Source organism: Ostrea edulis, chromosome 4, assembly GCF_947568905.1.
Source record: "Ostrea edulis chromosome 4, xbOstEdul1.1, whole genome shotgun sequence".
Lineage (NCBI taxonomy): Eukaryota > Metazoa > Mollusca > Bivalvia > Ostreida > Ostreidae > Ostrea > Ostrea edulis.
Genome location: NC_079167.1, coordinates 6,011,268 through 6,030,029, shown reverse-complemented (window position 1 = coordinate 6,030,029; position 18,762 = coordinate 6,011,268). Strand labels below are relative to the sequence as shown.

At 35.2% G+C, this 18,762-nt stretch overlaps 1 protein-coding gene across 1 annotated transcript in view; it reads right to left on the bottom strand.

Annotated features, from left to right (window-relative positions):
* LOC125669925 (ubiquitin carboxyl-terminal hydrolase 24-like) overlaps nt 1–18,762 on the bottom strand; it is a 60,127-nt gene that overhangs the window by 11,435 nt on the left and 29,930 nt on the right. The window contains exons 39-56 of the mRNA XM_048904774.2: nt 17,249–17,331; nt 16,982–17,120; nt 15,893–16,012; nt 14,962–15,215; nt 9,777–9,916; nt 9,538–9,676; nt 9,106–9,307; nt 8,805–8,908; nt 8,436–8,549; nt 7,957–8,056; nt 5,720–5,839; nt 3,119–3,208; nt 2,778–2,895; nt 2,444–2,562; nt 1,688–1,798; nt 1,536–1,601; nt 931–1,021; nt 649–803 (exon numbers count right to left, since the gene is read on the bottom strand). Of these exons, the coding sequence (XP_048760731.2) occupies nt 649–803; nt 931–1,021; nt 1,536–1,601; nt 1,688–1,798; nt 2,444–2,562; nt 2,778–2,895; nt 3,119–3,208; nt 5,720–5,839; nt 7,957–8,056; nt 8,436–8,549; nt 8,805–8,908; nt 9,106–9,307; nt 9,538–9,676; nt 9,777–9,916; nt 14,962–15,215; nt 15,893–16,012; nt 16,982–17,120; nt 17,249–17,331 (2,265 nt within the window). The remainder of the gene's footprint in view (nt 1–648; nt 804–930; nt 1,022–1,535; nt 1,602–1,687; nt 1,799–2,443; nt 2,563–2,777; nt 2,896–3,118; nt 3,209–5,719; nt 5,840–7,956; nt 8,057–8,435; nt 8,550–8,804; nt 8,909–9,105; nt 9,308–9,537; nt 9,677–9,776; nt 9,917–14,961; nt 15,216–15,892; nt 16,013–16,981; nt 17,121–17,248; nt 17,332–18,762) is intronic.

Here is an 18,762-nt window from a genome sequence, read left to right as displayed (position 1 = left end):
CTTCTGTGACTGTATAATGCAGAGATATATTGATTAGAGATGTAGGTACCTCCTTAAAGAAGTATTTGTACATGTATATTAGTCCTTCTGTGACTGTATAATGCAGAGATATATTGATTAGAGATGTAGGTACCTCCTTAGAGAAGTATTTGTACATGTATATTAGTCCTTCTGTGCCTGTATAATGCAGAGATATATTGATTAGAGATGTAGGTACCTCCTTAAAGAAGTATTTGTACATGTATATTAGTCCTTCTGTGCCTGTATAATGCAGAGATATATTGATTAGAGAAGTAGGTACCTCCTTAGAGAAGTAGGGGGTACCTTTTTCTTAGATTAGAGAAGAAGGCACCTTTTTCTTTGATTAGAGAAGTAGGGGGTATCTTTTTCTTTGATTAGAAAAGTAGGGGGTACCCTTTTCTTAAATTAGAGAAGTAGGCACCTTTTTCTTTGATTAGAGAAGTAGGCACCTTTTCCTTGGATTAGAGAAGTAGGGAGTATCTTTTCCTTTGATTAGAAAAGTAGGGGATACCCTGTTCTTAGACTAGAGAAGTAGGCACCTTTTTCTTTGATTAGAGAAGTAGGCACCTTTTTCTTTGATTAGAGAAGTAGGTTGGTACCTTTTCCTTTGATTAGAGAAGTAGGTACCTTTTTCTTAAGCCAGTTGACTGCCCACTGCCACTTTGATGGTATTTGCATCAGGTAATCTTTAACAGGAGCACTCTTGCTTGCAAGACTGACCAGGAACTTGATACAGGTATATGATCTTCTGCTGTCTGTGGCATGGTTATGTCTCACAGTAGCTGACAGGGGGAAAAAACAAGTGTCATCATATACTTTTCAACTGTAATGTTTGATTATCACAGGAAGATATTAATTATATGCATTTCTAAAGTAAAAAAAAAAGTTGCAGTAAACTTTGTCACTTACCAAGAAGTCCATCAAACAATGAACCCGAGCTGTCTGTCACTCCGTCAATGACCAGCTTGATGCGCTGGACCTGAACGGGATCCTCTAACATCTACAATAGCAAGCTCGGAATCAGAACTAATACAGTAAGAAAACATCTACAATAGCAAGCTCGGAATTGGAACTAATACACTAAGAAAACATCTACAATAGCAAGCTCGGAATCGGAACTAATACAGTAAGAAAACATCTACAATAGTAAGCTCGGAATCGGAACTAATACAGTAAGAAAACATCTACAATAGCAAGCTCGGAATCGGAACTAATACAGTAAGAAAACATCTACAATAGCAAGCTCGGAATCGGAACTAATACAGTAAGAAAACATCTACAATAGCAAGCTCGGAATCGGAACTAATACAGTAAGAAAAACATTCCAGTTCACAGCAATCTGGGTTATTCAAACAATCTGGGTTATTCAAACAATCTGGGTTATTCAAACTTGATTCTTCTTCAAAATAGTATTCAGATGTACACATATTGCAAAAAATGAAGTCAGAGATGTTTGGACATTTGATTCCCTGATCTTATTATCTGAGCAATTCGTTCTGACACGTCTTACTTACCAGCAGTTCAGTAAGCAAGGAGAACACTGCTTTGAGTTCGTTTGAAGGAGCTGTCATGTACTGTTGCTGGGGAAAAAAAAGACTTTCATTACATCCAACAGTTATGCCACAACCATCGCTTTGCAAGTAAATCTTTACACGATTATTCTTACCATTAGCTGCTTAAGGACTATCTCACTAAACTGGTAGTTACAGAAGCTACAATACACCAGCATGTCACAGATGATTAAACTGGTCCCCACCTCTCTTATAGCATGAACTACCTAAAATTGAAAGGCAAATTAATCCTCATTTCTTAATACACTAGTGTGGTGCATTGTTTTGGAGAATAGGGGACTGCTTACAAAGTTCAAAATTTTACATGAACTCAGGTTTAGCATAAATTTGAAAAACACACAAAAATTATGTCTACAGAATCTGAATCTCTATAGCATCAACTATGACATAAATGGAAGAACTAACAAAAGATCTTTAAGAAGCATTTTAGCTGGATAATACAAAAAGCAGAGGCACTGCTCACATACTGTACATAATTATTAAATATTTTGATATCTTCTATGGAATCTATTGCTCAGATATGCAAAAACATTTACATTTCACTTATTATCATTAAGATAAATTTTCAGATGAAAATAAGACTGAGAATTTCCCCCCATTTTACATTTACATAGATAGGTCTTTAAATAGAGAATTGTAAAATAATTGACCTAAAATGACTGTTGTTCTTTTTACTTGTTTTTAAGGAAAAGTAAGGAGGGGTAGTGAAGGTTGAAGTCATTGTAAGAAATTTACCTCTAAATGAAAATCAAAAGAGAGAAATCTCCCTCCAAGTAGTTCTCATCAAATAAAATGACACAATCATCATGATTTACAAAACACTGAACTTAAAAATACCAGAACTACCATACCTCACGGATGTATCGAGAAGATTCTTGTCCAAACACATAATTCTCCATGTCTTGTGGCATTAGGAGAAACTTTGTTGAGAAAACTGTTTTAGGTTTGCGTATTTCATATTCACCGGGCTCTGCAGAAAAAATTAATCGATGAGTATATCATGTGTAGTACCCGACTAAATCATCACCAGAATTTAACACCAAAATAACAGGAAAATTAATCAATGAGCAAATCATGTGTAGTACCCGACTAAATCATCATCAGAATACCAAAATAACAGGATTTGAGAATATTTCAATCTTTTATCAGCTTCGTCAGATCTGATCTTACTAAGTGTGGTCCTACCTTCTGTTCTGTACTTTGATACATCACAATTCAAGATGAGTATTGCTAGAGAGGAGTGGAGATTGCCAAACTCTCGTGACTGAATAGAACTCCATCTTCTGGTCGGTGTATCTTGCCCCTATATCATGACAAAAGCTAACTTCAATATTTCATAAGAATATAAAAAATTCAAACAACTGAGGTCAATAATAAAATAATCTAAAATTCACAAAGTGTATCATACAGTGGCTTTTCTGAATTGATTGACTAATCAATCATATTTATTTGTCTTTTGGTATACTTTTTATTTATCTTCCTTTTTGCAGCACACAATATAATGGAGTTGTCTGCGAAAACCATACCTGATTCATCTCTCCAGAATTTCCTATTAAAAATCCTATCAGTCGCTGAAAGCCGTGGCGTAAAAACATATGGCTGCACGACTTTGTTCCCTGAAAGTAAACAGAAACATCAATTTGTGTCCTGATTAAAACCATGCGATTGTTCATTCCAGAGACTCCGGGGGACAATCAATTACCTGAAATGGTGCATGTATATAAGAGGCCCATGGGTCTTAATAGTCACAAAGAAGAAACTTTTAAAGGTGAATGGATATTCAACTATATTTATTAGAAAACATTATCCAGAAGCTTTTACAGGTGTTATCAATTATAATACACAAGATTCCAATTTTTGACTTGAAATTCCTAGCATACAAATTAGCAACTTAGTGAATGACTCATAAGTCTAGAAACTCTTTTACAAGATCATTATGATCGAGTGAATGGTTCTCAAGATATTGCATGGATAACATGTGGTCTACTGACCGTCCAACAGGTGCAAAGCAATATGCCCCTCTTTTTTGAAGGGGGCATAAAAATTAAGATCCCTGCTAGACTCGAACAAACACACTACAGATCAGCCGTCAACACATTGACCTACTGAGCTACCCAGCTAGGTGATTAAATTTAACAGGAATATACAAGTATTGTTGATATTTTTGTTTTCATTCAAGTTTCAAAAAGGAAGTCAGCCATTAGGACGATGTATTATTCCTCCTCAAAACCATTTCTTATGACCTTTGACCTTTTTAATCTGTGACCTTCGTTTAGAGTTATAATAGCTCTCAATCTGAAATTTTCATTTTATCATAAAAATGTGCTATTACGATAGTTTTGTATGTAACTTTAACCATAGTCATTGATAAAATCAAAATTAAGATTTTATCATAATAAAGATTTCGGTTCTATTGAATATATAGCATTATATAGAAATCAATTTTTGTACGTGAAGACAATAATATAATTTTGCTTCATTCAGAGCTCCTGGATAGGTTTTCTAACATAAATATCAATAACAAAAGTTTACAAACTTTATTTTTTCTGTCATTGAAATAGTACATCACAATTTTGCAACAAAAATTTTTGACACAAAAAATGAGAGCTTGTATAACTTTAAGATTAAGAATCTAAACCTAGTCATAAACAATATCTATGGCAAGTGAGAGTCTCTAATGTGTCTCCATTACAAAGTTGTGGCCAAACAAATATCTTTTTTTAATAAAGTGACCTTCATCTTTTCCAAATGACTTTAATTCCATGAACTACCAGTATTTTCTCATCATAAATTAATTTTGTGCCAAGTATCTATTTGTAATATATTTCCATTCCCCTTTTTTCTATCAGTGACGTTGACCTTCGCCAAATAACCTTCCTTCAGTGTTGTGATACTTTCATGATAAATATAACCTGTTCATGCCTTTCCTTTACAAGCTGAGTTCAAGATCTATATTAAAGAAAACCAGAAGGACATGAGACAGATAGACTGACAAACACTGCCAGTTCCATTCAAAATTTCCATCCAGATTACAGAAGCTACAACTGTGCATCCAATTTGTTTGCTAGATTTTCTGGTGTGGAAACACATTTCAGAGTTGTAATGTATTTTTAGTTTATGAACTATGTAGCCTCATCCAAGGGTCAGAATCCCTGACCCAAGGGCCATGAGTTTGAAAAATTTGACAGAGGCTTCAAAGTTCATTACAATATGCACCCAGTCTAAGTGCTAGATGGTTAGGAGTAAAGAATAAGATTGATAAGGCTGAATGTATTTTAACTATTTGCACCCTAGAGCCTGAATCCCTGACCCAGTGGACATGAATTTCACAGTTTGGGTAGGGGTGTTTTCATGCTGAATATAATTATCACCTATTTCATGTGCTACATATTAAGAGTAATAACAAATATTCTTAAACACTTCATACTTTCTACTATATGACCTCACCTATTAGTCTGAACTTCTGAATCAGGGGCCATAAACTTCAAAATTTAGGTAGAGGCTTTCATGCTCATTATATATCTGCACCCAGTTTGTATATAAATGTTCAGCAGTAAAGAAGAAGTTAAAAGATTACACTATTTTTTGAAGTTTTGGCCTTACTCCTTGGGACCAACTAGTCAATGGCTACAAAATTCAGAAGTTTTGTTTCTCTTATCCTAAATATGCAACACAGCAAATTTGATGAATGATTCAAAGTCATGTGATTCAGAAAAGAAGTCAACAACATATTGCTCACCTGAGCTACTGTATTTTAAAATTATGCCCCCTCTTTATTTAATTTAAACAATATTCTATCATGTATAAACATAAATGGATTAGACTTCAGACATTGCCTATAGCCTTCTCTTCTCTTTTACCCCCCCCCCCCCCCCCCCCCCAAGAATCATGGTGAAAACAATCTTGAATCTACACACTGGTTCTTGAAAAGAAGTTGTATATTTGAAAAGTTAAAAATTCTCAACTTTTAAAGCTTTCAGCTCAGGTGAGATAAACAAGTCACAGAATGACCTAGATGAATAGGCACAGATGGCAAAAGGTTACCCGAGTCACTCAGGTGACTAAAAAATGTTTAAACACAAACAGATACAAGCGTTCCTGATACACTTGACCACGGTTTTACTTACTAAATGGACGTAAGACTTGATGACTTGGAAGTAATGGAAGGAGTGTTTACAGTGATCCACAACATCTTTGTTTAGCATTTGTAGGAGGAACTCCACAATCTCGTTAAAACACTTCTGTGTCTACATGATAAATCAACTTTTCAATTTCATTGCTATTAAAGGATTTATTCTACAAAATTCTAAAAAACAAAGTGCACACTTGTTTCATGTTAATTATGGTAAAAAATTTGCCTATCTTCTTGTCCATTTTACAAAACTGTTTTAAAATTCTTCAGAAGCATTTAAACCATGAGTATTTTAACTTTAAGCAATTGCATCAATCATTAGATACATCTGTCAAATTTTACAAAACTTGCTTTACTTCTGGCAAAGGGTACCTTTCCTCTAGAATCGTAATTTTGTAAAAAAAAAAATAAATTTCAAATCCCATCCTTAGGGCTGTTCCATTAAAACATATGAGGTACCCGGGGACGGCAATTTAAAAAAAATCTATGGGTGCTTGTCATTGGTAGAAAATTGCATATATGGTGGGTACCTACTGCCAGAAAACTGCATCTGTGGGTGGTTGTTTTGATAAAATCTTTATTTTTTACCGAAACTGAGAGGAATGCAACAAGGGAAGGGAAGGGTTGAAAGTAGAATGTGAAACAAACGCCGTTTTCCGTCTTCATTTTATCTCGGTCGATGAGGTTCCGCGATCCGGTTATCGTTTCCAGTTTGACTCTAAAATTATAGCGACCGGAAGTTAGGATTATCTCCCTTGTCCAAAATGGAAAACGAAACGTGCTCGTGGTCCATTGAAACGGTTTTTGATTTTTTCTAGCTGCAATAATGTAGCCCTATCCAATTTTTTTTTATTCTGACGTTTTCGGGATGAGGCTTCAATTCCATAGGATCTCCGTAATGGTGCAAAATAATTTTAAGAATAACCGATAATAAACTCTGCACTGTGCATTAGTCCCAAATGTTGTTTACACCAAAAGGAGTACCAACTTTGTGCTCGGGCATGTCTAATAAAGGTGTTTTTCATTAAATATATTGTACAGCATGCAGAATTCTTCGTCTGCTCCGCCATTCTTGTTATCGCGAAATCTCGTAGGTGGATCTAATGAAAAAGCTAAACATTGACAATTGGCGCGAAAATGTAGTTACTTGAGACACTTCGACAAAGAAAGGAAAATCATATTGTTGCAGAAAGAATTTACACTCTGGTGTTCGGTTTTTAACTTGATATTAAATTCAAACCTTTTCAATACCGACGAAATAGCTTTCGCCTCCATACTTGTCCATTAATGTAAATACTACTTTATATGACATATGCAAATGACTTGACAATCGGAAGTTGAAACTTCAGTACATCAAACATGGCGCACAAATATGAATCGAGAAATTGGAATTTATCGAAATTGTTGAAAACGGTAGAATAGAGCCTCACAAATCTTAAGTTGCAGGTTGTAAATTTATATATTGACTAAGAAACATAGAATATCATTTTATTTATGTAAAGAGACACATTTTCTTGTTTTTTAATACTCAAAATACTAGTCAATTTAAAACCTTTTAATAGTTGTTTTTGAACATTTACAATACTAGACTTTTTATGAACAGGTAGACTTATAAAATTAATTTAGTTCATCATGTTTAAGAAAGACAGTCTTGATAAAATAAATTGATGGTTATGATCAAGATTCATTGATGGCCAGTTATTTGAATGGTGATGACACCCAAGATACTCTTCTTTTTACTATCATGCTTGGGAACATCTGAAAATAGACCTCTATTCAGGGGTTATAAATAGTCATTCATACATATTGAATTTAAAGAAAAAGTGTATTTCAAATTTATTTCACTTCTATGGGTGGTGCCGCACTATCTAAAATTGCTTCTGTGAGTGGTCCCTCATTACATTTTTATGCTTCTATGGGTGGTTACCCAAATTTTAAAGTGCCTTCCCCGGGTACCTCATATGTTTTAATGGAACAGCCCTTATCAAATAATCTGTCATTTAAAGAGTTTCTGTTTTAATTTATCTAAATGCAGATGCTAGTTAAAAAACATAGTTTTGGTGTCTTTGATGCTGTTCAAATGCCTCAAAAGCTCTCAGAATACAAGATTTTGTACCATTTTATTCAAAATTTTCTAGTGGTTTCTAAAAGATTTGTGCCAGCAGCACTTAATTTTCTCCATCTATATGAAGAGAAAGATAAAATGACAAGAGTATAGCAGTGTATACATACTGGCACTCCTCCATGTTTGAAGTGGGAAGACATGACCCTCTCCAGTAGTCTGGCCATGGTGAACCTTACATCTCTACAGGGGCACTCCAAGAGGAAGGGTCTGCAACAGAACAACACTCATCTAAACATGGACACTGCACACAATTAGCCAAAATTCAAACATCTTCACATTCAACATTTGTTTTATGCATTCATCTTTGTTTCCAATAAAATCATTTCTTAAACAAAAGTTTGAATACTAAGCTGTATGTCATACCCAATTACTATAAACCAACTTATATTCACAAGTACCAATTTCTCATGAATATTACTTCACAAAAACACTTTCATCATCAGCAATCCATGAATAAAAGTAATCATGATGAAAGTTGGTTTCGAGTTCTCAATTCACTCTGTGGACAGCATTAGATTTAATGTAATTCAAGAGGAGATAATAATGACCAATCATATTCATTGTAGACAGCTGAAGTGACACATACTTGATATAGGATGACCCCTCTGCACTGCTGAGATACTCCACCAACCATCCGCAGGCTTCTTTACTCTTGTCCAGAATAGTATCAATTGTTTCCACCCACTCATCCAGGAGAGTTCTAGTTACAAATCACAATAAATACATGTCAAAACTTTCAAGTGTGCACTTTGATGTAGCAGATTTGTTGTAAAAGTTTATTTGATTACATAAAAGCGTAACTCCAAAATTTCATTTCGCAATAATGTTGAACTATATAATTGTACATAGGATGGTTAGCAACTGTGTCAGATTTCATACTGGTCTATAGCTTTCTGTAGGAGAGCAGATTCTAACAAAAAACTATAAGGCTTCTACATCTAATCAATACACTCACTTTGTTTTCTTTTTACATCTAAAGAAGGTATTGAACAGGTAACGGATACCCAGTTGTAGAGATTTTACAGACATCTGTTGAAAATTCTTATGGCTCTCTTTATTCTGTAAATAAATAGATTAACAGTTTATAGAATGTTCTGACTAAGAAAGATGGAAAGAGAGAGATTGAGAACAGCATATATCAATCTAAATAGTTTTATTTACCATAAATACATTTCTTTCGGTCAAAAATTGCTGTCCTATTTTACAAGCAATGAAGACAATACTTGATAATTTTATCATAAAATTGCTGTCTTTACCAGATTGACAGCCACAAGATCCCTAATGAATCGAAAGTAGTCCGTGTTGTAGACATCTCTGTTTTTGACAAAGGTCAGGTTCTCTGCTTGAATGATCTGATGAATGCTGGCTGGCATATCCTCCATAAAAATTCCTTTCTTCTCACCCTTATGCACCAACTCTGTCAACTCCATGAAGCTGTCAGAATCCAAACCCCCCTTTCTGGAAAAGGCACAAGGGGCTTGCAATATTTCTGTATACTTTCTATAGAAAATCTTCACATGAAAATTTTTCAGAATTTTCTCACTTTCATCCTTCTAATATTTTGCAAAATAATATACAAATGTACTGGCATATATATATGGATACGTTTGTTTCTCAGTACTTTCTAGAATTAATGACCCTGAAATGATTTAGAAGTTGATATAGAAGAAAATTTCACAATATCTTACCCTCCCTCCAATACAGTTTTCCTGGTTTGAATTTTTGTCTTTTTGGCAGAGACAGGAGTTTTGGCTGGTTCTTCTAACTTTTCATAAAACAACATGTAGCCATTCCAGTACCTCACTCGCTCATCTGGTAATGTGGTTGCTAAAGTATGGTCATACAAATATTTCATTTCATACTTGTACATTCCACACAATCTACTTGCAAACAATTACAGCTGTTCTAGCACATATCAAGAACTTACTTGGTTCAATAATTTTGGCTTTGTAGGTCCCACCAAAACACTCTGCCTCTATGCTGTCTTCTGTCATCTCAAATTCTTCAACCACAGTGTCATTAAATTTAAACCACTTCCCTCTCTGCAGATTGGACATCATGTCACCTCTGAAAGCAACGTAAGAGAATCTCCTTAAGCATCTCCAAAATATACACTCCCCATAATTTTCAGTAAAAGGTTGATAATTTTTTCTGTTAGCTCGCAAGTCTTGCCCAATATACTGAATCAACCTATCCAAGGCTTAAGTTTTAAAAAAAAACTGCATCTGAAGATAAAAAAAAAATCACTTTTAAAGACCATCTAAATGAAGTAAGGAGAAAGAAAGATAACTCTGATATATAGCAAGTTTTTTATTGTACAACTTAACATGGTGGATGAAAAACATTAAACAACATCTGAATGCACAATGCTTAAAGTTGGATTGGCAAAGTGGTACTTCAATGTATCTTCATAATGAATGGCCTGTATCAATGCTTTCCATAAAATCTTATAAGATTTATGCCGGTATAATGATACTCATGTGACGTCCTATGACCTCATAATAGTGATAAAAATAGCTGAGAAAATCTTTGCCTTATCTGTCAAATTGCCCAATCTAAGGATTTTTCTCAGAAAATGGTTAAAAATAAGCCTTTCGCCCTATCCACATCAACATTATTAATTTTTTTTTTTACAATATATCTGTGATGGTACATACCAGTACAAACTGAACAAGATAATTCAGTTAAATTCCTAAAGGGAGGTGTAATACACCATTCTAATGCAACTACCGGCATTTTGTAATCTGCATTTTGATTGGCTAATACACTGACACAAAAATATGAAAAATCTCTTTGTTTTCGGAGAAAATCCAATAAGGTCCCATCTCTCTATCATAACTAGTTCTTAAGTAATACCAAGTTTATGTTCTACAATCAGAGGTCAAGGTCACTGAAGTTACTTGACCTTGATACTAGTTTGTAGATTTTGGCATCCTCTTATCATTTCTGAAGATCTCATGTCTCTATCAATTCCAGTTCTAAAATTATGAATTTTATATACATGGTCAGATGTCAAGGTCAATGGAGTCACTTGACCTTAATACTAATTTGTAGATCCTACCATCCTTTCATAATTTCTGAAGACATTATGTCTCTATCAGACCTGATTCTGTTGTAATACCAATTTCGTGCTCTGAGGTCAGAGGTCAAGGTCACTGGAGTCACTTGACCTTGATACTAGTTTGTAGGTCCTGTCATCCTCTTACCATTTCTGAAGATTCCATGTCGCTATTAGTCCCAGTTTTAAAGTTATACCAGTGTTTATGTCCATGGTCAGAGGTCCTTAATACCAATTTGTAGGCCTTGCCAATCTCTTCTCATTTCCGAAGACCTCAGGACTCTATCTATCATACTTGTCAAGTTATATCTGTTGAATTTTGGAATTAATTTTCCCCCATAGAGTTCTATGTTAAACCCCACCCCCATTTGATCCCCCCAAAATGTATCATAACCCCCTTCAATCTGAAAACAAAAACATTTCAGCACACCTAGATACATTGGCCTATCATATTCTTGAATACCTAATACTTTCATCAACAGGCTACAGAGAACAGTGTCAGACAGTTTTAAATGCGAGAAAGAAGCAGAAATATAATAAGAACCGAGCAAAAACAATAAGTCTCCAAACTTTGTTACAGAAACTTAACTATCTTCCCATTTATTATTTGTGACCATTAATGCTGAAAGTTGAGACCCCAAAGAACTTGAATGCATGATCTATAAATAGCCATCCTTAATCCATTGAACTAACCAGACAAGTACAGAATTTCAAAAGGACAAAGAATATAATTCTGATTTCATTTTTGCATCATTGGCATGATTTCCATTTGAAAAATTGTAATGCGTTATTCATCCCCCACCTTGTGTAGTATTGACAACATTAGTAATGGTTCAGAATATCCCCCACCTTGTGTAGTATTGACAACACTAGTAATGGCTCAGAATATCTCCCACCTTGTGTAGTATTGACAACACTAGTAATGGCTCAGAATATCCCCCACCTTGTGTAGTATTGACAACACTAGTAATGGCTCAGAATATCTCCCACCTTGTGTAGTATTGACAACACTAGTAATGGTTCAGAATATCCCCCACCTTGTGTAGTATTGACAACACTAGTAATGGTTCAGAATATCTCCCACCTTGTGTAGTATTGACAACATTAGTAATGGCTCAGAATATCTCCCACCTTGTGTAGTATTGACAACACTAGTAATGGTTCAGAATATCCCCCACCTTGTGTAGTATTGACAACACTAGTAATGGTTCAGAATATCTCCCACCTTGTGTAGTATTGACAACACTAGTAATGGTTCAGAATATCCCCCACCTTGTGTAGTATCAATATTAGTAATGGTTCAGAATATCTCCCACCTTGTGTAGTATTGACAGCACTAGTAATGGTTCAGAATATCTCCCACCTTGTGTAGTATTGACAACACTAGTAATGGCTCAGAATATCTCCCACCTTGTGTAGTATTGACAACATTAGTAATGGTTCAGAATATCTCTCACCTTGTGTATTATTGACAACACTAGTAATGGTTCAGAATATCCCCTACCTTGTGTAGTATTGACAACATTAGTAATGGCTCAGATTATCCCCCACCTTGTGTAGTATTGACAACACTAGTAATGGTTCAGAATATCCCCCATCTTGTGTAGTATTGACAACACTAGCAATGGCTCAGAATATCCCCCACCTTGTGTAGTATCAATATTAGTAATGGTTCAGAATATCGCCCACCTTGTGTAGTATTTGCCTTGTGTAGTATTAACAACATTAGTAATGGTTCAGAATATCCCCCACCTTGTGTAGTATTTGCCTTGTGTAGTATTAACAACATTAGTAATGGTTCAGAATATCCCCCACCTTGTGTAGTATTAACAACATTAATAATGGTTCAGAATATCACCCACCTTGTGTAGTATTGACAACATTAGTAATGGCTCAGAATATCGCCCACCTTGTGTAGTATTTGCCTTGTGTAGTATTGACAACATTAGTAATGGTTCAGAATATCCCCCACCTTGTGTAGTATTGACAACACTAGTAATGGTTCAGAATATCTCCCACCTTGTGTAGTATCAATATTAGTAATGGTTCAGAATATCTCCCACCTTGTGTATTATTGACAACACTAGTAATGGTTCAGAATATCTCCCACCTTGTGTAGTATTGACAACACTAGTAATGGTTCAGAATATCCCCCACCTTGTCTAGTATTGACAACACTAGTAATGGCTCAGAATATTCCCCACCTTGTGTAGTATTTGCCTTGTGTAGTATTAACAACATTAGTAATGGTTCAGAATATCGCCCACCTTGTGTAGTATTTGCCTTGTGTAGTATTAACAACATTAGTAATGGTTCAGAATATCCCCCACCTTGTGTAGTATTTGCCTTGTGTAGTATTAACAACATTAGTAATGGTTCAGAATATCCCCCACCTTGTGTAGTATTAACAACATTAATAATGGTTCAGAATATCCCCCACCTTGTGTAGTATTGACAACACTAGTAATGGTTCAGAATATCCCCACCTTGTGTAGTATTGACAACACTAGTAATGGCTCAGAATATCCCCCACCTTGTGTAGTATTAACAACATTAGTAATGGTTCAGAATATCCCCCACCTTGTGTAGTATTGACAACACTAGCAATGGCTCAGAATATCCCCCACCTTGTGTAGTATCAATATTAGTAATGGTTCAGAATATCGCCCACCTTGTATAATATTTGCCTTGTGTAGTATTGACAACATTAGTAATGGTTCAGAATATCGCCCACCTTGTGTAGTATTTGCCTTGTGTAGTATTGACAACATTAGTAATGGTTCAGAATATCCCCCACCTTGTGTAGTATTGACAACACTAGTAATGGTTCAGAATATCTCCCACCTTGTGTAGTATCAATATTAGTAATGGTTCAGAATATCTCCCACCTTGTGTAGTATTGACAACACTAGTAATGGTTCAGAATATCTCCCACCTTGTGTAGTATTGACAACACTAGTAATGGTTCAGAATATCCCCCACCTTGTGTAGTATTGACAACACTAGTAATGGCTCAGAATATCCCCCACCTTGTGTAGTATTTGCCTTGTGTAGTATTAACAACATTAGTAATGGTTCAGAATATCGCCCACCTTGTGTAGTATTTGCCTTGTGTAGTATTAACAACATTAGTAATGGTTCAGAATATCGCCCACCTTGTGTAGTATTTGCCTTGTGTAGTATTAACAACATTAGTAATGGTTCAGAATATCCCCCACCTTGTGTAGTATTAACAACATTAATAATGGTTCAGAATATCCTCCACCTTGTGTAGTATTGACAACATTAGTAATGGTTCAGAATATCCCCCACCTTGTGTAGTATCAATATTAGTAATGGTTCAGAATATCTCCCACCTTGTGTAGTATTGACAACACTAGTAATGGCTCAGAATATCCCCCACCTTGTGTAGTATTGACAACATTAGTAATGGTTCAGAATATCCCCCACCTTGTGTAGTATCAATATTAGTAATGGTTCAGAATATCGCCCACCTTGTGTAGTATTTGCCTTGTGTAGTATTAACAACATTAGTAATTTGTGTAGTATTTGCCTTGTGTAGTATTAACAACATTAGTAATTTGTGTAGTATTTGCCTTGTGTAGTATTAACAACATTAGTAATTTGTGTAGTATTTGCCTTGTGTAGTATTAACAACATTAGTAATTTGTGTAGTATTTGCCTTGTGTAGTATTAACAACATTAGTAATGGTTCAGAATATCGCCCACTTTGTGTAGTATTTGGCTTGTGTAGTATTGACAACATTAGTAATTTGTGTAGTATTTGCCTTGTGTAGTATTAACAACATTAGTAATTTGTGTAGTATTTGCCTTGTGTAGTATTAACAACATTAGTAATTTGTGTAGTATTTGCCTTGTGTAGTATTAACAACATTAGTAATTTGTGTAGAATTTGGCTTGTGTAGTATTGACAACACTAGTAATGGTTCAGAATCCCCTACCTGCGGTCCTTGATGAAGGAATAGTAGTGTCCAGCATTAGCCTGTCCACTGTGTAGTACTAACAACACTAGTAATGGTTCAGAATCCCCTACCTGCGGTCCTTGATGAAGGAATAGTAGTGTCCAGCATTAGCCTGTCCACTGTGGACCACCACTCCCACCAGTTCGTAGTTAATCTGCCTGTGTTCTACATTGCTCCCTGTTGTCACAATCTCCAGGGCCTTTTCTTCAGTTATCGAGGACTCCCCAGAATCTGACTCTGAACTGCTATCTACCGTCTCCAAAACTTCCTCACGACGGGCCATTCCATCGGTGGTGTAGGGCTCCATGTCCAATATCCATGGAAACTGTAATTGTAAAGCAAATACAATTAAGAAATGAACATCACTTTTGAGCTGTTCATGGTCATTATGAACGGATTTGGATTTGAGGCAAATTCTGTAAATCGCGCTAGCGATTCACAGAGAATTTGCCTCAAATCCAAATCCGTTCATATTGACCATGAACAGCTCAAAAGTGATGTTCATTTCTTATATTTATATTCATTTACTAAAACACCATTTGTTTACATTGCTTCTATTTTGTTGCATAAAACGAACTCCTAGCCTCTGTCACAGTTGCATTGTGACGTACGTCAACACATAGACATGACGTCAAATGTCGTCTCACCCTGCCTTTTATCAACATTGCAAGGTGCACTGCATTTTGGAGGTAGGAGACTGCAAGATTGGGATGATAATACACGTAAGTTTACAATCTTAATCCAAAGGTGTGACTTGCGAGATCTTTGTAACAGTTGTTCTATTTTTTTCAAATCATTACGCTCTCTCAGTCGCGTGCTTTAAGCTAGTTCATAATCCGTTCATAGTCAATGTGAACGGATTGTGTCGCACGCTGAAATTGGTTGGTTCATAGAGGAAAATGCGATTTGTAATACAAATATTGAGAGGATATAAAAGTCTCCTAACACTTGACATACATTGTAATTCAAGCATTGTTTTAGCACATTCAATTTTTCACAAACCTTGAAATAGTCATCAAACTTGAGAGCTCGATTTGCTTCCCAATCATAGCCGAATCTCTTCAGCTGGATACACAGCAATGGGGGAAGTGTCTTAATGCACATCCGTTTCATTGTGTTTCTCTATAAAGAAGTGGAAATATTTAGTTTTCCTCCGATATGTCAATTATTACACATTTGAAGCATAACTACAGTAAAAATGATGAACCTTAAAACAACTACTCTACAACTATGATTTAGTATATCTAATCAGAGATGGGTTTTTTTAAAGAAACTAAAATTACTTCTTTGAAACTATAATACATTCATCGTAATCTTGTAAATATTACTTTGCAAAATTATTGCACAGTTACTATACTCTGTTAACGACTTGATATGCTGTTATTTCAAATTTAATTCAGTGTTTTAACTTTGTTTCTACCTGACTATTAGCGGTAGTTAACATGGCACTTTGTGTCTATCAATCCTTCTAACTATCTGACTATTAGCGGTAGTTAACATGGCCTTTTGTGTCTACCATTCCTTATATCTACCTGACTATTAGTGGTAGTTAACATGACATTTTGTGTCTACCATTCCTTATATCTACCTGACTATTAGCGGTAGTTAACATGACATTTTGTGTCTATCAATCCTTCTAACTATCTTACTATTAGTGGTAGTTAACATGACATTTTGTGTCTATCATTCCTTATATCTACCTGACTATTAGTGGTAGTTAACATGACATTTTGTGTCTACCATTCCTTATATCTACCTGACCATTACAGTAGTTAACATGACATTTTGTGTCTATCAATCCTTCTAACTATCTTACTATTAGTGGTAGTTAACATGACATTTTGTATCTATCATTCCTTATATCTACCCGACTATTAGCGGTAGTTAACATGACATTTTGTATCTACCATTCCTTCTATCTACCTGACTATTACAATAGTTAACATGGCCTTTTGTGTCTATCAATCCCTCTATCTACCTGACTATTAGTGGTAGTTAACATGACATTTTGTGTCTATCATTCCTTATATCTACCTGACTATTACAGTAGTTAACATGGTGTTTTGTATTTTTGATTTATTTGTCATTTACCTTCTCTCCACATTTATCACAGAAGTAAGCATTATCCCCCTCCAGTAGCTCCCCCTTAACAAACTGATCTAGTGAGTCCTGTAGCGTGGCATTCTTCACCGTCAGATTCAGGGCCAAGAAAGCTTCTTCTCTCTCATACCTGATGACAAAATCTGTTATTTTTAATACAGTTACCACTTTTCAGAGTGTGAAATGATCTCAATGCAAATATCCAGAAGATCCCCTTGGTCTTGTCAGCATGGACCTACTGTATAAAAAATAACAAACCTGTGAGGGCAATCTTTGCAAATTTTCTGATCAGAGAAAATTCCTTGAAACTTTCTTTTGAAGATTTCTTGTTTGCTATTTTTCTAAAAATAATAAAAAAAGAAATACAAATTAACAGAATTATACTGTATATTGGATGCTTAAGATTACCTCAAACCATATCTCCTATTAAAACAAGAGGCCCACAGACCTTATCAGTCAACTGAGTATTAGTTAAAAGTATCACTAGCCCCAAGGGCAAAGAAATCTATAATGATTCTCCTGTTCTGTATATCGAAGTGAAATTCTAATATTCAGCAGTAGTATAAAACAAGATGTGTTCTTATAACACAAATGCTCCCAAATTTACTCTTCTTGATGGAAGACTAAATAATATACTAGTAATATGTTATATGAACACTATATGACTATTTTGGACTTGCCCTAGAGTCAGAGCCTGGGGTTGAATATTCACAATTTGGTACATACCTTTCTGCTTTCCCCACCCTTGTACCAAAACCCCTACCACTGAGATCAGGAAATTTACATGTTTGGTAAAGGGCTACCTGCTCCTTCAATCTGATAGCATTAGAAAAGACATTATCTAAATGTTTTACACATAAACACTATATGCCAAGTTTGGCTCCACCACAGAGTCAACCTCCACCCCGAGGATAATGAAATGTACAATTTTGATAAAGACCTTCGACTATGCATTTAATTTTTCTTACAGATGTGCAGTTGTATAGAGAAAATTATTTATGAAAATTTATCAATTTTTTGGCAGTTTTTGTTCAGGGGTGCAGGTGTCTGGAAATTTACAATTTATGACGCTCTTGTCCCAGGGATGCTTCAAATCAATTTTGAAAAGAATTGGAAGGGTAGTTATGAAGAATTTAAAAATGTTCAATTGTTAATGCACAACGAATGCAGACCAAAGCAATAGGTCACCCGAGTAACTCAGGTGACCTACACATACAATTATCACGCCTCAGACAAAATTGTTGAAATCTAATTGGTCAGATCTTGGTCACATGACGCCGTGAAAAAAAACGTATCATGCGAGTAAAATCCGTATTGGGCGAGTGATTTTATTTATCGTCGGGTTTGACTTGCAGCCGTGTCAAAAGGAAAGACATTTGACTAAGTTGTATGATATAGACCCCCACATATACAGTTAGAGGTCTTCGGTGTGATAAATTCGTTACACAGTTAGTTAGTGACCTGATACGGAAAAATACATGGTGTGAAAAGAAAACCCGTATCGGGGCTCGGCTTCGCCTCGCCCGATACGGGTTTTCTTTTCACACCATGTATTTTTCCATATCAGGTCACTAACTAACTGTGTAACTAATAATATCAATCTAATAATTCAATACGAGTAACTCAGGTGACCTACAAATACAAATATTAATCTAATAATTCAATACATGTAAATGTGCATGTGATCATATACGCATGCACAGTGTTAATTTCAAAGATTTTGGAAATTTCTGGTTTTTCAATTTTATAAAGATACAAAGATAGATATAAAG